General features: G+C 26.8%; 2 protein-coding genes across 24 annotated transcripts in view; one reads left to right on the top strand and one right to left on the bottom strand.

Moving 5' to 3' along the window:
* The window catches only part of LOC130893453 (tropomyosin-2), a 43,230-nt gene extending 28,883 nt beyond the window's left edge, over window positions 1-14,347 (top strand). For 10 of the 23 annotated variants that reach the window (XM_057799597.1, XM_057799598.1, XM_057799595.1 and 7 more), the window contains 2 exons: window positions 6,541-6,610; window positions 6,865-11,139. In XM_057799597.1, coding sequence (XP_057655580.1) covers window positions 6,541-6,610; window positions 6,865-6,947 — 153 coding nt within the window. In that variant the 3' untranslated portion in view covers window positions 6,948-11,139. Of the gene's footprint in view, window positions 1-3,749; window positions 3,813-6,540; window positions 6,611-6,864; window positions 11,140-14,058 lie in introns of those variants that run through there. The other 13 variants (XM_057799602.1, XM_057799600.1, XM_057799591.1 and 10 more) reach the window with 3 other exon arrangements.
* Window positions 14,348-14,444: 97 nt separating this feature from the next.
* LOC130893450 (uncharacterized) lies at window positions 14,445-16,212 on the bottom strand. Its single transcript, XM_057799583.1, has 3 exons — window positions 15,751-16,212; window positions 14,973-15,144; window positions 14,445-14,619 (listed from the first exon to the last, which is right to left on the bottom strand). Exons 1-3 carry the CDS (start codon window positions 15,765-15,767, stop codon window positions 14,536-14,538), a joined length of 273 nt encoding a protein of 90 aa, XP_057655566.1. The 5' UTR covers window positions 15,768-16,212; the 3' UTR covers window positions 14,445-14,535.
* Window positions 16,213-19,308: the final 3,096 nt, after the last annotated feature.

The following is a 19,308-nucleotide window of genomic DNA, read 5'->3' as shown; positions in this document are numbered from 1 at the left end:
TAAAGGAAACGAAAAAAAATTTCAAAAAATTGATTCTATTTATGAAAAATATTAAAAATGAAATCGACTTTTTTTAGAAAATTATTCAATTTTTTCTGTTAGCGTGAGAAAAGTGATTCTATTCAAAAAAATTGCTCAAATTATCGAATTTTGGGAAAAAATTCTTAAATTTGTCAAAAAAATCGATTTAACCATTGAAAATTTAAGAAAATTGTTTAATTTTCCTGCCAATCTCCGGTAAATTATTGCGAATTAAAGGAAACGAAAAAAAATTTCAAAAAATTGATTCTATTTATGAAAAATATTAAAAATGAAATCGACTTTTTTTAGAAAATTATTCAATTTTTTCTGTTAGCGTGAGAAAAGTGATTCTATTCAAAAAAATTGCTCAAATTATCGAATTTTGGGAAAAAATTCTTAAATTTTTCTTAAAAGATCGATTTAACCATTGAAAATTTAAGAAAATTGTTTAATTTTCCTGCCAATCTCCGGTAAATTATTGCGAATTAAAGGAAACGAAAAAAAATTTCAAAAAATTGGTTCCACTTATGAAAAATATTGAAAAAATTCTTCAATTTTTTCTGTTAGCGTGAGAAAAGTGATTCTATTCAAAAAAGTTGCTCAAATTATCGAATTTTGGCAAAAAATTCTTAAATTTTTCAAAAAAATCGATTTAACCATCGAAAATTTATGAAATTGTTTAATTTTCCTGTCAATATTCGATAAATTATTACGTATTAAAGGAAACGAAAAAAAATTTCAAAAAATTGGTTCCACTTATGAAAAATATTGAAAAAATTGTTCAATTTTTTCTGTTAGCGTGAGAAAAGTGATTCTATTCAAAAAAGTTGCTCAAATTATCGAATTTTGGCAAAAAATTCTTAAATTTTTCAAAAAAATCGATTTAACCATCGAAAATTTATGAAATTGTTTAATTTTCCTGTCAATATTCGATAAATTATTACGTATTAAAGGAAACGAAAAAAAATTTCAAAAAATTGGTTCCACTTATGAAAAATATTGAAAAAATTGTTCAATTTTTTCTGTTAGCGTGAGAAAAGTGATTCTATTCAAAAAAGTTGCTCAAATTATCGAATTTTGGGAAAAAATTCTTAAATTTTTCTTAAAAGATCGATTTAACCATTGAAAATTTAAGAAAATTGTTTAATTTTCCTGCCAATCTCCGGTAAATTATTGCGAATTAAAGGAAACGAAAAAAAATTTCAAAAAATTGGTTCCACTTATGAAAAATATTGAAAAAATTCTTCAATTTTTTCTGTTAGCGTGAGAAAAGTGATTCTATTCAAAAAAGTTGCTCAAATTATCGAATTTTGGCAAAAAATTCTTAAATTTTTCAAAAAAATCGATTTAACCATCGAAAATTTATGAAATTGTTTAATTTTCCTGTCAATATTCGATAAATTATTACGTATTAAAGGAAACGAAAAAAAATTTCAAAAAATTGGTTCCACTTATGAAAAATATTGAAAAAATTGTTCAATTTTTTCTGTTAGCGTGAGAAAAGTGATTCTATTCAAAAAAGTTGCTCAAATTATCGAATTTTGGCAAAAAATTCTTAAATTTGTCAAAAAAATCGATTTAACCATTGAAAATTTAAGAAAATTGTTTAATTTTCCTGCCAATCTCCGGTAAATTATTGCGAATTAAAGGAAACGAAAAAAAATTTCAAAAAATTGATTCTATTTATGAAAAATATTAAAAATGAAATCGACTTTTTTTAGAAAATTATTCAATTTTTTCTGTTAGCGTGAGAAAAGTGATTCTATTCAAAAAAATTGCTCAAATTATCGAATTTTGGGAAAAAATTCTTAAATTTTTCTTAAAAGATCGATTTAACCATTGAAAATTTAAGAAAATTGTTTAATTTTCCTGCCAATCTCCGGTAAATTATTGCGAATTAAAGGAAACGAAAAAAAATTTCAAAAAATTGGTTCCACTTATGAAAAATATTGAAAAAATTGTTCAATTTTTTCTGTTAGCGTGAGAAAAGTGATTCTATTCAAAAAAGTTGCTCAAATTATCGAATTTTGGCAAAAAATTCTTAAATTTTTCAAAAAAATCGATTTAACCATCGAAAATTTATGAAATTGTTTAATTTTCCTGTCAATATTCGATAAATTATTACGTATTAAAGGAAACGAAAAAAAATTTCAAAAAATTGGTTCCACTTATGAAAAATATTGAAAAAATTGTTCAATTTTTTCTGTTAGCGTGAGAAAAGTGATTCTATTCAAAAAAGTTGCTCAAATTATCGAATTTTGGCAAAAAATTCTTAAATTTTTCAAAAAAATCGATTTAACCATCGAAAATTTATGAAATTGTTTAATTTTCCTGTCAATATTCGATAAATTATTACGTATTAAAGGAAACGAAAAAAAATTTCAAAAAATTGGTTCCACTTATGAAAAATATTGAAAAAATTCTTCAATTTTTTCTGTTAGCGTGAGAAAAGTGATTCTATTAAAAAAAGTTGCTCAAATTATCGAATTTTGGCAAAAAATTCTTAAATTTGTCAAAAAAATCGATTTAACCATCGAAAATTTAAGAAAATTGTTTAATTTTCCTGCCAATCTCCGGTAAATTATTACGAATTAAAGAAAATAACCAAAGTTTTCAAAAATTATCGATTTTTCGAAAAAAAATAGATTCGATTTATAAAAAAAAAGAAACTTTCAAAAATTTGCCTTTATTTTCTCTGCAAGCTTCAAAAAATCGTATTAATTAAAACAATTGCTCAAATTAAAAAAAAATATTGGATATTTATCGAATTTTGGCAAAAAATTTACAAATTATTCAAAAAAATCGAAAATTTAAAAATTTTTTTAATCTTCCCGTCAAACTCAGAAAAATGATTACGTATTAAAAAAAACGATCAAATCTGTTGTCTATTTTTTAGAAAATCGATTTTATTTTAGAAAAACATCCGAAGTTATCGAATTTTTCAGGAAATTGCTTAGAATTTTAGAAAATTAACAGAATTTTTAGAAAAATTTTAAATTTTTATAGAGTTCCAAGTAAAAATCGAAATTTTTCTGTCGAGTTCCAAAAAATTTTAAGTATTTATATAAAAGTTTCAAAATCATTAAAATAATTAAAATAATATTTTTAAAAAAGTTGTAAAAAAGAATTTTCAGTATAAATAAAGCTTAGAAATTTCAAAAATTCAATTCAGTTCGAAAATCACCAAATTTTTGATAAATTTCTCTTAAATTTTCCAACAAGATTCAAAACGTCAGTATCCCAAGTATCAAAAAATTGTTAGATTTAACGGAAATTTTCGAAAAATCGTTCGAATTTTCGAGTTAAATCCTAAAATTGATTAAAAAATTGTTTGTCATTTACCCACAAACGTCAAGTTTCAAAGCGTAATAAAATTATTTAAAACAACTCGGGAGCTTTCAAAAAATATATTTTTCGATATATCACTAAAATTTTTTCAAAAAAAATCATCGAACTTCCAAGAAATCGCTTCAATTCTCCAAATATTCGGTTTTCAAAAAATTTTCCAACGGAGTTTCGTTAATCGAGGAATTTTTTTGACAAAATTACAAATGAAAAGTTAACAAAATAAAACAGAAAAATACTTTTCCATATACGTTCGTTCATTCACTCGCGCACGTATTAAAAAACACGTCGACCGATTCGATTTTATATTGTGTGTACATGTTTTCCTTTCATTTGATCATCCTGTACATTTCGCATGTCTACACCTTGTATATGTTGTTTAGGCTGCTGTTACAAGAGAACACAGCGAAGATAAAATCCGCGTCACCTCTGATAAATTGCGTGAAGTAAGTTCGTTTCCAACTCGGGCCCGAGGTACATGCACATCGATCCGCCGAAAAAAAATTTTCCCATTCCATCGATTTGCATTTACCTCGAACCGTTTTTTTTTTTTTTTATTTTTTTTTTCAAAATCAATTTTATGTTTATCCACCCTTATTATTATTTATTTTCGCTACCCTCCGTCTTTAGGGAAACACGGGTGATGGTTTTTATCACGATATACACCGATAAAAATAATTTCGTTAATTAAATAATCCAAGTCGTCGTAATTTATTTTTAATAATATTTTCGATCGTTTATTAATTCGCCCTGTATAGTATGAGCTTTTTTCATCGCTTTTTTGGGGGTTTTAGGAATTATTTCACTGTAAATTTAGTAAGTATTAGGTGTTGTTAGTTTTGCTTTGCACGTTAATATTTTTAACCTTTAGTTTTTTTTTTTTTTTAACTTTGCTATTTTCGAAAAAAAAAACGTAATTAGTTTGATTACATTTATCGCCTTATTATTATTCACAAAAAAAAAGTGTCGGTTCCCCGAAATGGAGTCGCGTGAAAAATAATAGAAATTAATATACGAGGGCGATTCCATATTTTACTGCAAAACGAATAGATTTACCAAAAACGTTTGTTAAAGTTAATCAACGTCGTAATATATGAAAAAATTATTATTTTTTATTATCGTTCTCATAAATGTAATCAAACTTATTAATATTAGATAACGTTTTATCAAATCGGCTATTCTCGATCGTTTTGATTTTAATATGAATGCAATAAGGTTCTGTAGTACGTAATAATTCAAATTACGCTTACAATTTAACAATTTTTCTATAAATTATTACGATAAGATTTAATATCGCGCTTTTGAAATGACACGGTGCTAAATCTGACGAATAAGGCGGATGTGGAAAGAATACATTTTATTTTTTCATCGTACCTCGTATATTGATAGAATATAGTCATTTTTTACAAGAAACTACGTTAAGAAAAAACATAATTAACGTTTATATACGAGAATTCGTAGGAAAAGTTTCGTAGTTCTTTTGGAGCTATATAAACGGAACGATTCCATCTCTATACTGCATCGAAATAGTGTAAAAAATATGAACAAATAGCGAAATGACAAATAAAAAAGTGAAATTTTTTGATTGTGGTCCATATACGCGAAGAAAAAAACGAAATTAACGTCGAATATACGAGGTTTATATGAAAAATTTCGTAGTTCTTTTGGAGCTATATAAACGGAACGATTCCATCTCTATACTGCATCGAAATGGTGTAAAAAATATGAACAAATAGCGAAATGACAAATAAAAAAGTGAAATTTTTTGATTGTGGTCCATATACGCGAAGAAAAAAACTAAATTAACGTCGAATATACGAGGTTTATATGAAAAATTTCGTAGTTCTTTTGGAGCTATATAAACGGAACGATTCCATCTCTATACTGCATCGAAATAGTGTAAAAAATATGAACAAATAGCGAAATGACAAATAAAAAAGGTGAAATTTTTTGATTGTGGTCCATATACGCGAAGAAAAAAACGAAATTAACGTCGAATATACGAGGTTTATATGAAAAATTTCGTAGTTCTTTTGGAGCTATATAAACGGAACGATTCCATCTCTATACTGCATCGAAATGGTGTAAAAAATATGAACAAATAGCGAAATGACAAATAAAAAAGTGAAATTTTTTGATTGTGGTCCATATACGCGAAGAAAAAAACTAAATTAACGTCGAATATACGAGGTTTATATGAAAAATTTCGTAGTTCTTTTGGAGCTATATAAACGGAACGATTCCATCTCTATACTGCATCGAAATGGTGTAAAAAATATGAACAAATAGCGAAATGACAAATAAAAAAGTGAAATTTTTTGATTGTGGTCCATATACGCGAAGAAAAAAACTAAATTAACGTCGAATATACGAGGTTTATATGAAAAATTTCGTAGTTCTTTTGGAGCTATATAAACGGAACGATTCCATCTCTATACTGCATCGAAATAGTGTAAAAAATATGAACAAATAGCGAAATGACAAATAAAAAAGTGAAATTTTTTGATTGTGGTCCATATACGTGAAGAAAAAAACGAAATTAACGTCGAATATACGAGGTTTATATGAAAAATTTCGTAGTTCTTTTGGAGCTATATAAACGGAACGATTCCATCTCTATACTGCATCGAAATGGTGTAAAAAATATGAACAAATAGCGAAATGACAAATAAAAAAGTGAAATTTTTTGATTGTGGTCCATATACGCGAAGAAAAAAACTAAATTAACGTCGAATATACGAGGTTTATATGAAAAATTTCGTAGTTTTTGTTGGAACAGTGTAAAAAGAAGGAATCTACTTCTATACTGTTAAAAAAATATGTACAAATGCAAAATGACTCAATATATTTTGTTAGTGATCAAACTAGGTAAAAGAAAAGAACAAAATTAACGTTGAATATACGAGGAAATTATATGGAAAGTTTGAAGTTCTTTTGGTACAGTATAAACGGAACGAATCTACCTCTATATTAATCAGCTGGAACGTAGAAGACGAAATTTTTTCGTTAAACGAGAATCTTTCCAAACATTTCTCGTATTTAATTTTTTTTTCCTTTTTTAAAAATAGCAGAACCTTCTTGTCATAATTATTAACCGTTTGATTGTCATTAATTTTTTTTTCTGTTATTATTAAACCGATGAAGATTATTAATTATGTATTCGTACATGTTTAGGCTGAAGCTAGAGCCGAATTTGCTGAACGTTCAGTCCAGAAACTCCAAAAGGAAGTCGACAGATTAGAAGGTATGATTTTGACGTTGATTTTTTTTTTTTTTTTTTAATTTCTGTTTTATTTAATTGACAGTTTCATTTTTTTTTTTTTATTTGAATTAATACGATATTAACCGATTTCCAAAAAAATATATATATCTACGTTAACGACGTTGCCAAATTATTAAAATAGTATATGAAATGTAGTAAATTTGTTTTGGTGGAATGAACGTTAATATCGTCCATTTGTGATTTTTGTTTGTCGCATAATAACACTGTGCTTGCAGACGACCTTTTGCTGGAAAAAGAAAAGAACAAAATGCTCGCTGATGAGATGGAGGCTACTTTGCACGATATCCAAAATATGTAAAAAAAAAAATAAAAAATTATCACACGTATATACACAAAAAATTGTAAAACACCGAGATAAAAAAAAGGCCGGCCTTCACTAACGCATTCCCGTCTAAGAATTTGCATTCCATTAAACGGATAAATCACTCGATTTAATTTTCTTTTGTTTTTCTGGAAAAATCATTCTCCTCACCCCCCACCGGTCGAAAATTAATTTTCAAATGCCATTTTTTCGATATAAATTTTTAATTGGATTAAATTATTCATATGCTGAATTAACCGATAAAAATTTTATTGGAGAAGTACGAAATTTTCAACACGGTGTTGCCGAAGTGTGAAAAAATTATTGAGATTCAAAGAAAAAATTTGAATACGAAATGATTTTTTAATTAAATTTATTCAAATTATTCGTTTGCCGATTAAATTGTTGGAAATTGTGTTGAAAAAATGAAAAAAATACGAAAATTCGTAACGCGGTGTTGCCAAAGTGTCAAAAATAATCGAGATTCAAAGAAAGTTTATTTTTTTTTAATTAAATTTATTCAAATTATCAATTTTCCGTAAAAAAATTACGTTAAAACAAGAAAAACTACGAAAATTCGTAACGCGGTGTTGCCAAAATGTCAAAAATAATTGGGATTCAAAGAAAGTTTATTTTTTTTTTTCAATAAAATTTTTTCAAATTATCAATTTTCCGTAAAAAAATTACGTTAAAACAAGAAAAACTACGAAAATTCGTAACGCGGTGTTGCCAAAATGTCAAAAATAATTGGGATTCAAAGAAAGTTTATTTTTTTTTTTTCAATAAAATTTATTCAAATTATCAATTTTCCGTAAAAAATTACGTTAAAACAAGAAAAAATTCGAAAATTCGTAACGCGGTGTTGCCAAAATGTCAAAAATAATTGAGATTCAAAGAAAGTTTATTTTTTTTTTTTTCAATAAAATTTATTCAAATTATCAATTTTCCGTAAAAAATTACGTTAAAACAAGAAAAAATTCGAAAATTCGTAACGCGGTGTTGCCAAAATGTCAAAAATAATTGAGATTCAAAGAAAGTTTATTTTTTTTTCAATAAAATTTATTCAAATTATCAATTTTCCGTAAAAAATTACGTTAAAACAAGAAAAAATTCGAAAATTCGTAACGCGGTGTTGCCAAAATGTCAAAAATAATTGAGATTCAAAGAAAGTTTTTTTTTCAATAAAATTTATTCAAATTATTCGTTTGCCGATTAAATTGTTGGAAATTGTGTTGAAAAAATGAAAAAAATACGAAAATTCCTAACGCGGTGTTGCCAAAATGTCAAAAATAATTGAGATTCAAAGAAAGTTTATTTTTTTTTTCAATAAAATTTATTCAAATTATCAATTTTCCGTAAAAAATTACGTTAAAACAAGAAAAACTACGAAAATTCGTAACGCGGTGTTGCCAAAATGTCAAAAATAATTGGGATTCAAAGAAAGTTTATTTTTTTTTTTTTCAATAAAATTTATTCAAATTATCAATTTTCCGTAAAAAATTACGTTAAAACAAGAAAAAATTCGAAAATTCGTAACGCGGTGTTGCCAAAATGTCAAAAATAATTGAGATTCAAAGAAAGTTTATTTTTTTTTCAATAAAATTTATTCAAATTATTCGTTTGCCGATTAAATTGTTGGAAATTGTGTTGAAAAAATGAAAAAAATACGAAAATTCGTAACGCGGTGTTGCCAAAGTGTCAAAAATAATCGAGATTCAAAGAAAGTTTTTTTTCAATAAAATTTATTCAAATTATCAATTTTCGGTGAAAAATTACGTTAAAACAAGAAAAAATTCGAAAATTCGTAACGCGGTGTTGCCAAAGTGTCAAAAATAATCGAGATTCAAAGAAAGTTTTTTTTTTTTTTCAATAAAATTTATTCAAATTATCAATTTTCCGTAAAAAATTACGTTAAAACAAGAAAAAATTCGAAAATTCGTAACGCGGTGTTGCCAAAATGTCAAAAATAATTGAGATTCAAAGAAAGTTTATTTTTTTTTCAATAAAATTTATTCAAATTATCAATTTTCCGTAAAAAATTACGTTAAAACAAGAAAAAATTCGAAAATTCGTAACGCGGTGTTGCCAAAATGTCAAAAATAATTGAGATTCAAAGAAAGTTTTTTTTTCAATAAAATTTATTCAAATTATTCGTTTGCCGATTAAATTGTTGGAAATTGTGTTGAAAAAATGAAAAAAATACGAAAATTCCTAACGCGGTGTTGCCAAAATGTCAAAAATAATTGAGATTCAAAGAAAGTTTATTTTTTTTTTCAATAAAATTTATTCAAATTATCAATTTTCCGTAAAAAATTACGTTAAAACAAGAAAAACTACGAAAATTCGTAACGCGGTGTTGCCAAAATGTCAAAAATAATTGGGATTCAAAGAAAGTTTATTTTTTTTTTTTTCAATAAAATTTATTCAAATTATCAATTTTCCGTAAAAAATTACGTTAAAACAAGAAAAAATTCGAAAATTCGTAACGCGGTGTTGCCAAAATGTCAAAAATAATTGAGATTCAAAGAAAGTTTATTTTTTTTTCAATAAAATTTATTCAAATTATTCGTTTGCCGATTAAATTGTTGGAAATTGTGTTGAAAAAATGAAAAAAATACGAAAATTCGTAACGCGGTGTTGCCAAAGTGTCAAAAATAATCGAGATTCAAAGAAAGTTTTTTTTCAATAAAATTTATTCAAATTATCAATTTTCGGTGAAAAATTACGTTAAAACAAGAAAAAATTCGAAAATTCGTAACGCGGTGTTGCCAAAGTGTCAAAAATAATCGAGATTCAAAGAAAGTTTTTTTTTTTTTTCAATAAAATTTATTCAAATTATCAATTTTCCGTAAAAAATTACGTTAAAACAAGAAAAAATTCGAAAATTCGTAACGCGGTGTTGCCAAAATGTCAAAAATAATTGAGATTCAAAGAAAGTTTTTTTTTCAATAAAATTTATTCAAATTATTCGTTTGCCGATTAAATTGTTGGAAATTGTGTTGAAAAAATGAAAAAAATACGAAAATTCGTAACGCGGTGTTGCCAAAGTGTCAAAAATAATCGAGATTCAAAGAAAGTTTTTTTTCAATAAAATTTATTCAAATTATCAATTTTCGGTGAAAAATTACGTTAAAACAAGAAAAAATTCGAAAATTCGTAACGCGGTGTTGCCAAAGTGTCAAAAATAATCGAGATTCAAAGAAAGTTTTTTTTCAAGTAAATTTATTCAAATTATCAATTTTCGGTGAAAAATTACGTTAAAACAAGAAAAAATACGAAAATTCGTAACGCGGTGTTGCCTAAATTTGAAAAAAAATCTGTTTTGAAAAAAATTCAAATACGAAATTCGAAATTTTTCCAACAAAATTATTTAACTCATTCATTTCTCGTATAAATTTAAAAAAAAATTGTGAAAAAGCAAAAGAATACTAAATACAGTGTTGCCTAAGTGTTTGAAAAAATTGAGATTTAATGAAAAAATTCAAATACATTTTATGATATTTTTCCAATTCAATTACCAATTTTCCGTAAAAAATATATACGAAAATTCATTACAATGTTGCCTAAGTGTAAAAAAATAAGAGATTTAAAGAAAAATTCAAATTTTTTTGTTCCAAACCGATAAATTCGTAATTATTTCAAAAAAAATGACACAAATTGCCAAAATTCACGTCGAGGTTGATAGATAAGATGATAACTTCATTTTTTACAAATTGTTTGGCGGCAATATACAAAAAACGAATTTATATCTAAGCATTTAAATGACGCGAAAATAATTATTGGTGCTTAGATATCCGTATTAGCTTTGTTTGTATTTAAAGAGGCGTTGATCTCTGAATTATTGCAATATCTGTAGGATCAACACTGCCATTGGTCGAAAGTTACTTCTTCGGTTGAAAAAAAAAATATTTATCGGTTCATAATTTTGTATATTGTACATTTTTATACATTAGCGAATTTTTGTAATGCAAATAAATTTACGAATTTTTTTTAAATTGATACTTCCAAGCAACCGGCGATTCAACTTCTCGTCGAAACGTATTTTTGAAGAATCTTTTTTCTTAAAAAAAAAAATTCGTATATTTAATATGTCTTGTTCATAAAGGACCCATCCACGACGTTCGATTTCTATTAATTTATTTTTATTATTGTTTAATTTAAGTAAAAAAATTCGCTCTAGAAAAAAAAAGGGTTTCGGTGACAGTTATTGTTTTGGTTCCTTTATTCACAAGTGTGTTCTTTTCGTACGAGTTTTTTCTTTCAAATAATTATTAATTAAATTATGAAGTCTAGCCTAAAAGCCTGTTTATATTCTAATATTTACTATGTATTTTATTTAGTTATATAAAAAAAATTTTAATTCAATGTTGTTGTTTTTTTTATTTTACTAATCGCCTTTTTCGTTTTCGTTTCGCATGTTTTTGAAGAATGCACACTAACCTAACAAAAATTGTACAACAAAAACGTTTTTTCACGAATTTTCTTACTCAATACATAAAATTTATCTTTTCGAATCGATTTGGTTGAAAAATTTCACATACAATGAGTTTTTTTTAGTAAAAATAAATATAAAAAATCCAAACCCCACAGCTAATTGAGGAAGTCTGGCAACAACTCCATTACATATCTGAAGGAGGTTTTACTTGAAATCGAATCGAATTAATATTGAAAAAAATTGATCATTGAATGAAAAATCTAAACCTCACAGACAACAAGCGCGAAAATCGTCTAGTGACTAGACTTCTAAGCTGAAGTAGGACATAAACGATTTAGTACAAGGAAAAGTCATCTGTGAATGCTCAGCACTTACACGAGCTCGGTTTGAACACTTGAGTCTCACAGCTTGTCTAATAACATAAAAAGGTTCTATCCAAAACAACTGATAGGCCTTTGGTAACGTCAAATTGAGTACTACCAATTTTTTCCATTCAGAAATTTAGCTCTCATATATAAAATCGCGTCCTGAAATAGTCACGCGGGTGATTTAGCAAAGATAGTTTCACAAAAACTTGAAATCATGTTTAAGACCTCAAAACTATACTCAGCAACAGCTTCTAATTTTCTAGAAGGTCCAGATTCGTTTATATTTGGAGTATTGCTCGGCTCCCAAGTATACTCAATTAAATACTGTTCGACTTATAGACGATCTGGAGTTGACTTGGACTGTTTAGAGCATTGAAGAAACAATACTAACACGACAAATGTTCTTCCAACAGTTTTTGCAAGATTTACTCGAAAGGCAGACGTGGCTCATGAATATCTTTGGAGAAGTGCAAACCTGTGGAATCAGGTACCAAGGCACTACAACTTGAAGAAATTCCAATATCTAAAGGCGTTTCTACACGACTTGCTTTTTATATAAAAAAAGATCAATAAGAATATTAGTACAAGATTGACAATGCTGTGGATACCATCAACTTTTTTTACCATTTCGTTTATATGGGATATAAATAAAACTAGTTAAAATTTAGATAAATTAAATATAAGTTTTTATTGAATTTAACTTGATACAATTTTGTTTTTTAATAGAAGTTTACAACATTTCTTCTAATCATAGAAATGGTACCTGTCTTTCTTCATTAATAATTTAAAATTGTAAAAACATTACATATTACAAGACATAATCATCATTTCATTTAAGGTATTTTACTACAAAATGGCAACTTTTCGTAAATCATTGAGAAAAAAAAAATTAGTAATAAATTGAACATAAAGGATGAAAAAGATCCTCAAGCTTAATTTTCATTCACACATTCATTCTGAGTTGATAAACATAAATAAAACTGCGTTTTTGTTGATATAATTATTTAATATTATTACAATAATAGAATTACGACAGGTTCATCTTTCAATAAAGATGAGTCGAAACACATAAAAGAAAGTTTGAAGTAATACATAATCTCCCTGGAGTATCCTCATGAATTACGTTTTTAGATTAAATTAGATTCAAATTTCGAAATGTCCTAAATTAAAATATTTCTATAAAATTACCTTGTACTATGAAATTGAACATGACATTGGGCTGCTGTGATTTTTCAAAAGAAAATTAGCATTAGAATACACTAGAGAGTAATGAAAAGTATATAAACAACCACAATCAATTTATTTATTCCAATATTATTGGAAGGAAACCTGCTCCACTTATTAAATTGAAAAAAAAGTTCAAACATGAGTTAAATAATTTACAATTGAAATAAACTGAATTTTTTGTATACATATATGATGCAATAACTATTCTATTATTGTAAAAATTCCAGTTTTAAAAGAAAATCTGGGTTAGAAGATTTAAAAAATATATATATATATATATATTCACTATTATATAGGTCTGTTCAGATAGATGTACTTTAAATAAGGTGAGATACTGAAAAAGCTAATAGAATCTGAAAATTAGAAAATTATACATACTTTCTTTTTCCGAATTTTACCAGGTTTCGCCTACCAGGGATGTATTTTTATGTACTATTACTGAAATAAAATATACCTTGTACGTTGAAATTAAACACATTTTAGGTAATATTAGTATTTGATAAAATAATTCATATAAACAAAAGTTAATGAATCATTTGAATGAATGACAGATGGCATATTAAAGCCTGTTTCACATTATGTAGTGTAATTAAAAATCGAGTACACTTTTTCCATGCTTCAGTTAAGACTTCTATGATAGTGCTTTATGCAATTTATTTACATCACCAAAGAACATCAACTCACTATTATCATGACTACTATGTCATTCACAAACTCCTTGAATTTGTTTCTTAACAGTACTTTCCTTTAATTTCTTCATTAGAACCAGATAAATATTTTCTACACTACACCACACTTACACCGCTGTACGCTCCGATAGATGTCAATCAGTGTAGGAGTACAATAAGTGTAGTGTGTTAGCTGCTGATATTTGTCTATTAAAATATAAGGAGTAATTATTATTTAAAAGTATCAGGAGTTGAGCTGGAGGTGCGTGTGGGGTAGTAATGAAAAATTAAAACACGTTTTATAATCATTTGAGTGTATACATTTTTCAAATATATAAAAATTAAATAGACCCAGATTTTCAAGGCTTCTTCAAAAATAATCTTATTGCAACGTAACTTACTTTTTCCAGATGAGTTGGTAGCCGAAAAGGAACGCTACAAGGAAATTGGAGACGATTTGGATACCGCTTTCGTCGAGCTTATCCTCTAAGTGTTTTTCTTTGTATTTTATTTTACAATTAACCCTGTATTCGAATTTTTGTATTGCACAGCTTATTTTCAGCGACTCATATCAAACGATGAAACATGGAATTATTTCTACGTCGAATACAGGGTGGCAAATAAGTACTAGACTTTACTACCAGATAATTTATGTATATAAATATTATTTTCATTAATACATATTTATTGTGAATCAAATTTGTGTTTTAATTCAATTCCTCCAACACCTGAAGCTACACACTTAACTATATGTAAGAAATAAATTAGGAAACAGGAACATATGAAAATAAAATCGTTGAACTTTTACACAACTTTTATTTCGACATGTTTATACACGTTTCAAAACAATTAATAACCAGTAGCTGTTTTTTTTTTAAATATTTGTTTTATAATTGATTGTTCAGTATACTTTCGAATTGTTTGTTGGATATTTGATGGTTTTCACAAGGAAAAATATCCCGAATTTGACTCTACAACACACAAAAAAATAATTTCTAAGAAGTAATATCGAAATCAGTAGATCGATTATCGAAAATAATTTATTGTAATAATAAAAGTAATTACAAATTCTGCGAGTTATAAATTCTAGAACACAAACTTTTTAATACATTAAATTGTTATACGAGATTAACGAATATCAAAGCTTCAAGAGGTTAGGTTATAATTTGTAGGTTATAATTTGTGAGTCATTGAATTTTTCATTGTTAGTGTATTATTATGCAAGGAACATAATAAAAGATGACTTAGATTAGAAAATAACATTTTGAAACCCGCAGAATTCCTACTCAACATTTTATAATTAATATCTTGAGACTGAACTCACCAATAGAAACTGACAAAGCGCGTTTGTGGTTATTTTCAATTGGGCGTCCATTTCGTCATCAGTACGTTTCCCAACTTTCCAACCTTTCGAAAAAGTGAGTTGTCCGTAACTGCTGCATATATTCAACCACGCTATTAAAAACACTATCAATACCGGATAGAGACCATTACTTCTAAAAAGAACAAAACATCGTCCAATATTTTCGTAGAAAAACCAAGTGATCCACGTGTTTATTAAAGTAAAAAATGATTACTAATAATCTGTACTAGGAAATCTCTTTGAAATGGCTGGCAACATTGTAAACAAAATATTTAGTCTAAGACGTAGACGTAGTATAGAATTATCAAATAATTGTATACGAATACGTATATTTTTAGTAGTGTAAATAAAATTTAGAAATAATAATATGTAGGGAAATATTAAAATGTTATATATTATCGAAATACAAACATGAACGTATTTGTAGGTTAGGTTAGTTATTTACCTTCATTAATTACACAGATATTTTATTTAAAATGTAATTCTTTTTATCAGAAAACTAAAATTACGTTAAAAAATATATCGAAGATTATTGAAAATGTATTAAAAATCAGTTTTTATTATATAATTATTTCAATTTTATTATATATGTGATATGAAACTGTCATTAAAGGATTTTTTTTAAATAACGGTTCGAACTACAGGATAATTTTTGTTGTATACAATATTTCCCGAATGTATCGATAAAATAACATAATAATAATAAGGTGAATAAATAAATAATTAGAATAAAACTTACCTCACACAAGAATTCATAATTTCAGAAAATATTCTTAGAAACGATGATTTCTGAATGGATGTCGGTCAAAAGATGAAACGTATCCGTATCTATACCTTCTTTATATACTTATAAAATTACGCTGACCCTTATCGGCGTACTTTTATCATGGGATTTAGATTTTTCTTTCGCATAAATAAACATGGAATTTTCGTCGCTAGATATTTGCATGTTTTGAATATAGATCGAAAAAGAAACATTAAAAACTTTTCTTCTGATATATCTTGATCCCGTTCATTCCTCCAAAGCTCAATTTTAACATTCACAAACAATAATTTTCACTTCTATGTCTAAAACGAAACAAAAACACATCAAGGACAAATCCTTTACTTTATATCCACCTTTAAACAAATCTCACACTCACAGATCATAGTTCATGACGTCACCAAAGTCCGATGTCCTTGAACCATTCGATGTCGTTAGGCAGGCGCGTGGTCTTCAGTTTCCATGCACTAACGTGATGCCAATGATGGGAAGGTGACTTGGGCTTGTTTCACGCCAAAAATCCACCAAAAATTGATTCGGAATTTTCCAATACGACATATTATTAATAATAAATTGTTATTGGTGGTATATTTTAGTTGGAAATAAAACTGAACCTTTCGTATTTCTACGTTTTTCTTTACATCTCATCTTTTAGATTATACGTCAAGAAATATAAAAATATCCCTACAATGTGAAGACAATCTCACGGGAATTAAAACTGTTCAAAGATACTTTCGCCGACAGTATATAAATAACAAATTTTTATGATAAAGAAATTCCCGATTCAGATTTTTTTTTTTTCGGATTTGAGGTATATACTTTTATTATAGAATATCAATACCGCCCTCGTTCGAACGAAAATTCCATTTAGATTGTAAACCAATAACTGGTTTTGTTATAAATAAATTTTTTATTGCAACTAAATCAGTGTGAACTACGCTTTAGCCATCGATTTAGTAATTAGTAGTATTTGATTTTCCACTGACGATTTATTTCCGCTGCGAAACTAGAGTAGTAGCTTTCCATTTTTCCTTCGCCGAATTTCCTTTCTAAAAACACTCCCGCCAGATATGGACTCTATCGAAATCAATTTCTATTTGATAGTTTTTACATTCGTAAATAATAATTTGTTAGTATCATCATTTATTGTAAGTAATTTTCTTATTTTTATTTTCTCGAATATCAAATTCTTCTTTTTTAATTATAAGAAATGAAATTTTAAAACGAGGAAAGTCCGACCCTGATCGCATAACAACCGATACGTATACTCCCTGCTAAAGGGGTGGTCTACTGCAGTAAACAGCGCCGTTCTGACATCGCGATTCTTTCCTATCCTAATCGTTCAATTTTATAATGGAAAAATCACCGTGAAAACTGTTAGTCGATTGTTTGTGCTGGTGTATATTTCCCATATATAATATAAGTAGTGATAAGCTTCAAAATTTAAGGTAACTCGTAAAATTAATTCAATGTAAAATGTAGGTCAAAAGGACGCGCCATGCCCCAAAGTATTCATTATATTCCATCCGGATAAACGTTCGATATTATTAGTTGCATTTCAAATCTAGATATTACTATGAAAAATTCATATTTAAATTATAAGCATTATTTTGATCTTGAAGACGTACTAAATTATTTAGAATTATGTAACGTATTTAATTGACACTTATAGCGATTACTCTATTTTGGAAAATTACTTAATCATATTGTCCGTAATTTTATTTATAATCATGTATAATATACCTGAAGCGTTAAGATTCTAAAAATGAATATTGAATAATTACTAAATTGGTGAAATGGGAAAATAAAAAACGGCAACACTGCAACTATTAGATGTTCGAGATGGCGCGAAACGAAGAAAAAAGAGGGAATCAACCAGTCGTGAAGAAAAAGATCAAGATAACTGTTGTTGTGTGTTGTTGAAATTCATAAAAACATACTTCGAAGTGTGTAATTATATTAAAGAAGCTAGTACTACATTAGTTTATAAATATTATCGCGAAATGTTACACAATTGTTAAAAAATAAACTGTAACATTTATCGTTGTTCCAGAAATTAAACGACACCCGTGAAAAGTCATCGTTCAAAGAATAATGGATCAGGACTGGAACATTTGAAACCTCAAATAGACCCCGCGCTCCTGAATGTGTAAGTTTACGAATTTTTATTAATTCTTTTGTATTATAAAATTTTGGTCCTAGAACAACCTAACCTAACTAAACACACCCTGTATACGTATATATAATTGAGAGACGTTGTCCTAATTAATAAATCATTTCGTACGATCTTGAATTGAATATATTGTGGTCGCAAACATTTTACTCATATAAACATTGTTTAAATTATCGTTCGAAAGCATTACCATGGTGGATTGTCATTGAAAAACAAAATGTAGAATACGAAACTCCTTAGTAAGTATTTAGAATCGTTTCGGTGAGTATGTACATACTATATACGATATATGTAGAGTTTCGAGGCATTGTTATTAAGTTGTTATCAGTATTATTTAATTATAGTACTATGTATAGTAAATTTTTTAAACTTTCGTCAATTTATGTGGAATTACCGACCGAGCAACTGTACAAAATGCGAACTGTATCTTCGACAAAGAAACAGTTTTGAATCATCAACGCTAGATGGTATAATTTTCCGTTGACATATTTTTTTTTTAAATATTTCGGGGGGAAAATATTTAATATATAAATAAAGGATTTTTTTAAAATATAATGTTAGTTATACAATTTATTTGATGAGTGATATAATTAAAAAGTTATTTCGGTATAAATAGATAGAAAAAGCGTAACGCCATCTAGTTTTTAGTAGATGATATAACGAGTCTCAAATATTTAATGTTACGAATTATGTTTATCGTCGACATTTTGAAAAATGAGACAGAAAATGATTTTGAGAATTGTAATTTCTTCTTCGCTTTTAAACGTAAAATCCTAATTATTTTATCGGATTTGATAATATTTCTAATAAAATCAATTTAAAATGATATTTTAGATTTCACTCTATATAATAAAAAGTATATTTAAAACTGACATCAATTCTAAACAACCTTTTTATTCGTTTAGTGTAACACGTGTTTTTTTTTAATATCAACATCTGGTAATTCATTCCATGTTTACGTGACACGTATAAATACATATTTTGTTTTAAATTCACGATTTTTTTTGTATATTCTGACTTTTGAACACGTTATTGAATCGATAACGAGGATCAAACTACATTTATTGAAAGTACTATAAAAAATATTTACAGTTGATCAAGTACACACACAAGTGTTGCAAAAATTTGTGTACTTTTATTATAATTCACGGTAAAAAATACGATTTAAATTAAAGATGCTGGTAGAAAAATTAATAAAACAACAGAAAACCAAAATTAAGAAGTAAGAAGAGAAATAAAAAAAATAGGTTATTGATTTATTTAATTTTGGGACGTCCTATATGATAATTTTAGATAATAATTGATGTTCACATGGTTAAATTTACAAATATACAAAATCAATTTTGATTTTGATCAATGTT

This window comes from Diorhabda carinulata, chromosome 4 (genome assembly GCF_026250575.1).
Source record: "Diorhabda carinulata isolate Delta chromosome 4, icDioCari1.1, whole genome shotgun sequence".
In the NCBI taxonomy this organism is placed as follows: domain Eukaryota; kingdom Metazoa; phylum Arthropoda; class Insecta; order Coleoptera; family Chrysomelidae; genus Diorhabda; species Diorhabda carinulata.
This window is presented reverse-complemented; position numbering and strand designations above follow the sequence as displayed.

Bases quoted from the DNA above. Each gene is read 5' to 3' on its own strand.
- LOC130893450 (XM_057799583.1), bottom strand. The intron at 14,620-14,972 runs GTGAGTTCAGTC...TGTGTGTTGTAG, and splicing joins CGCTTTGTCAGTTTCTATTG to AGTCAAATTCGGGATATTTT.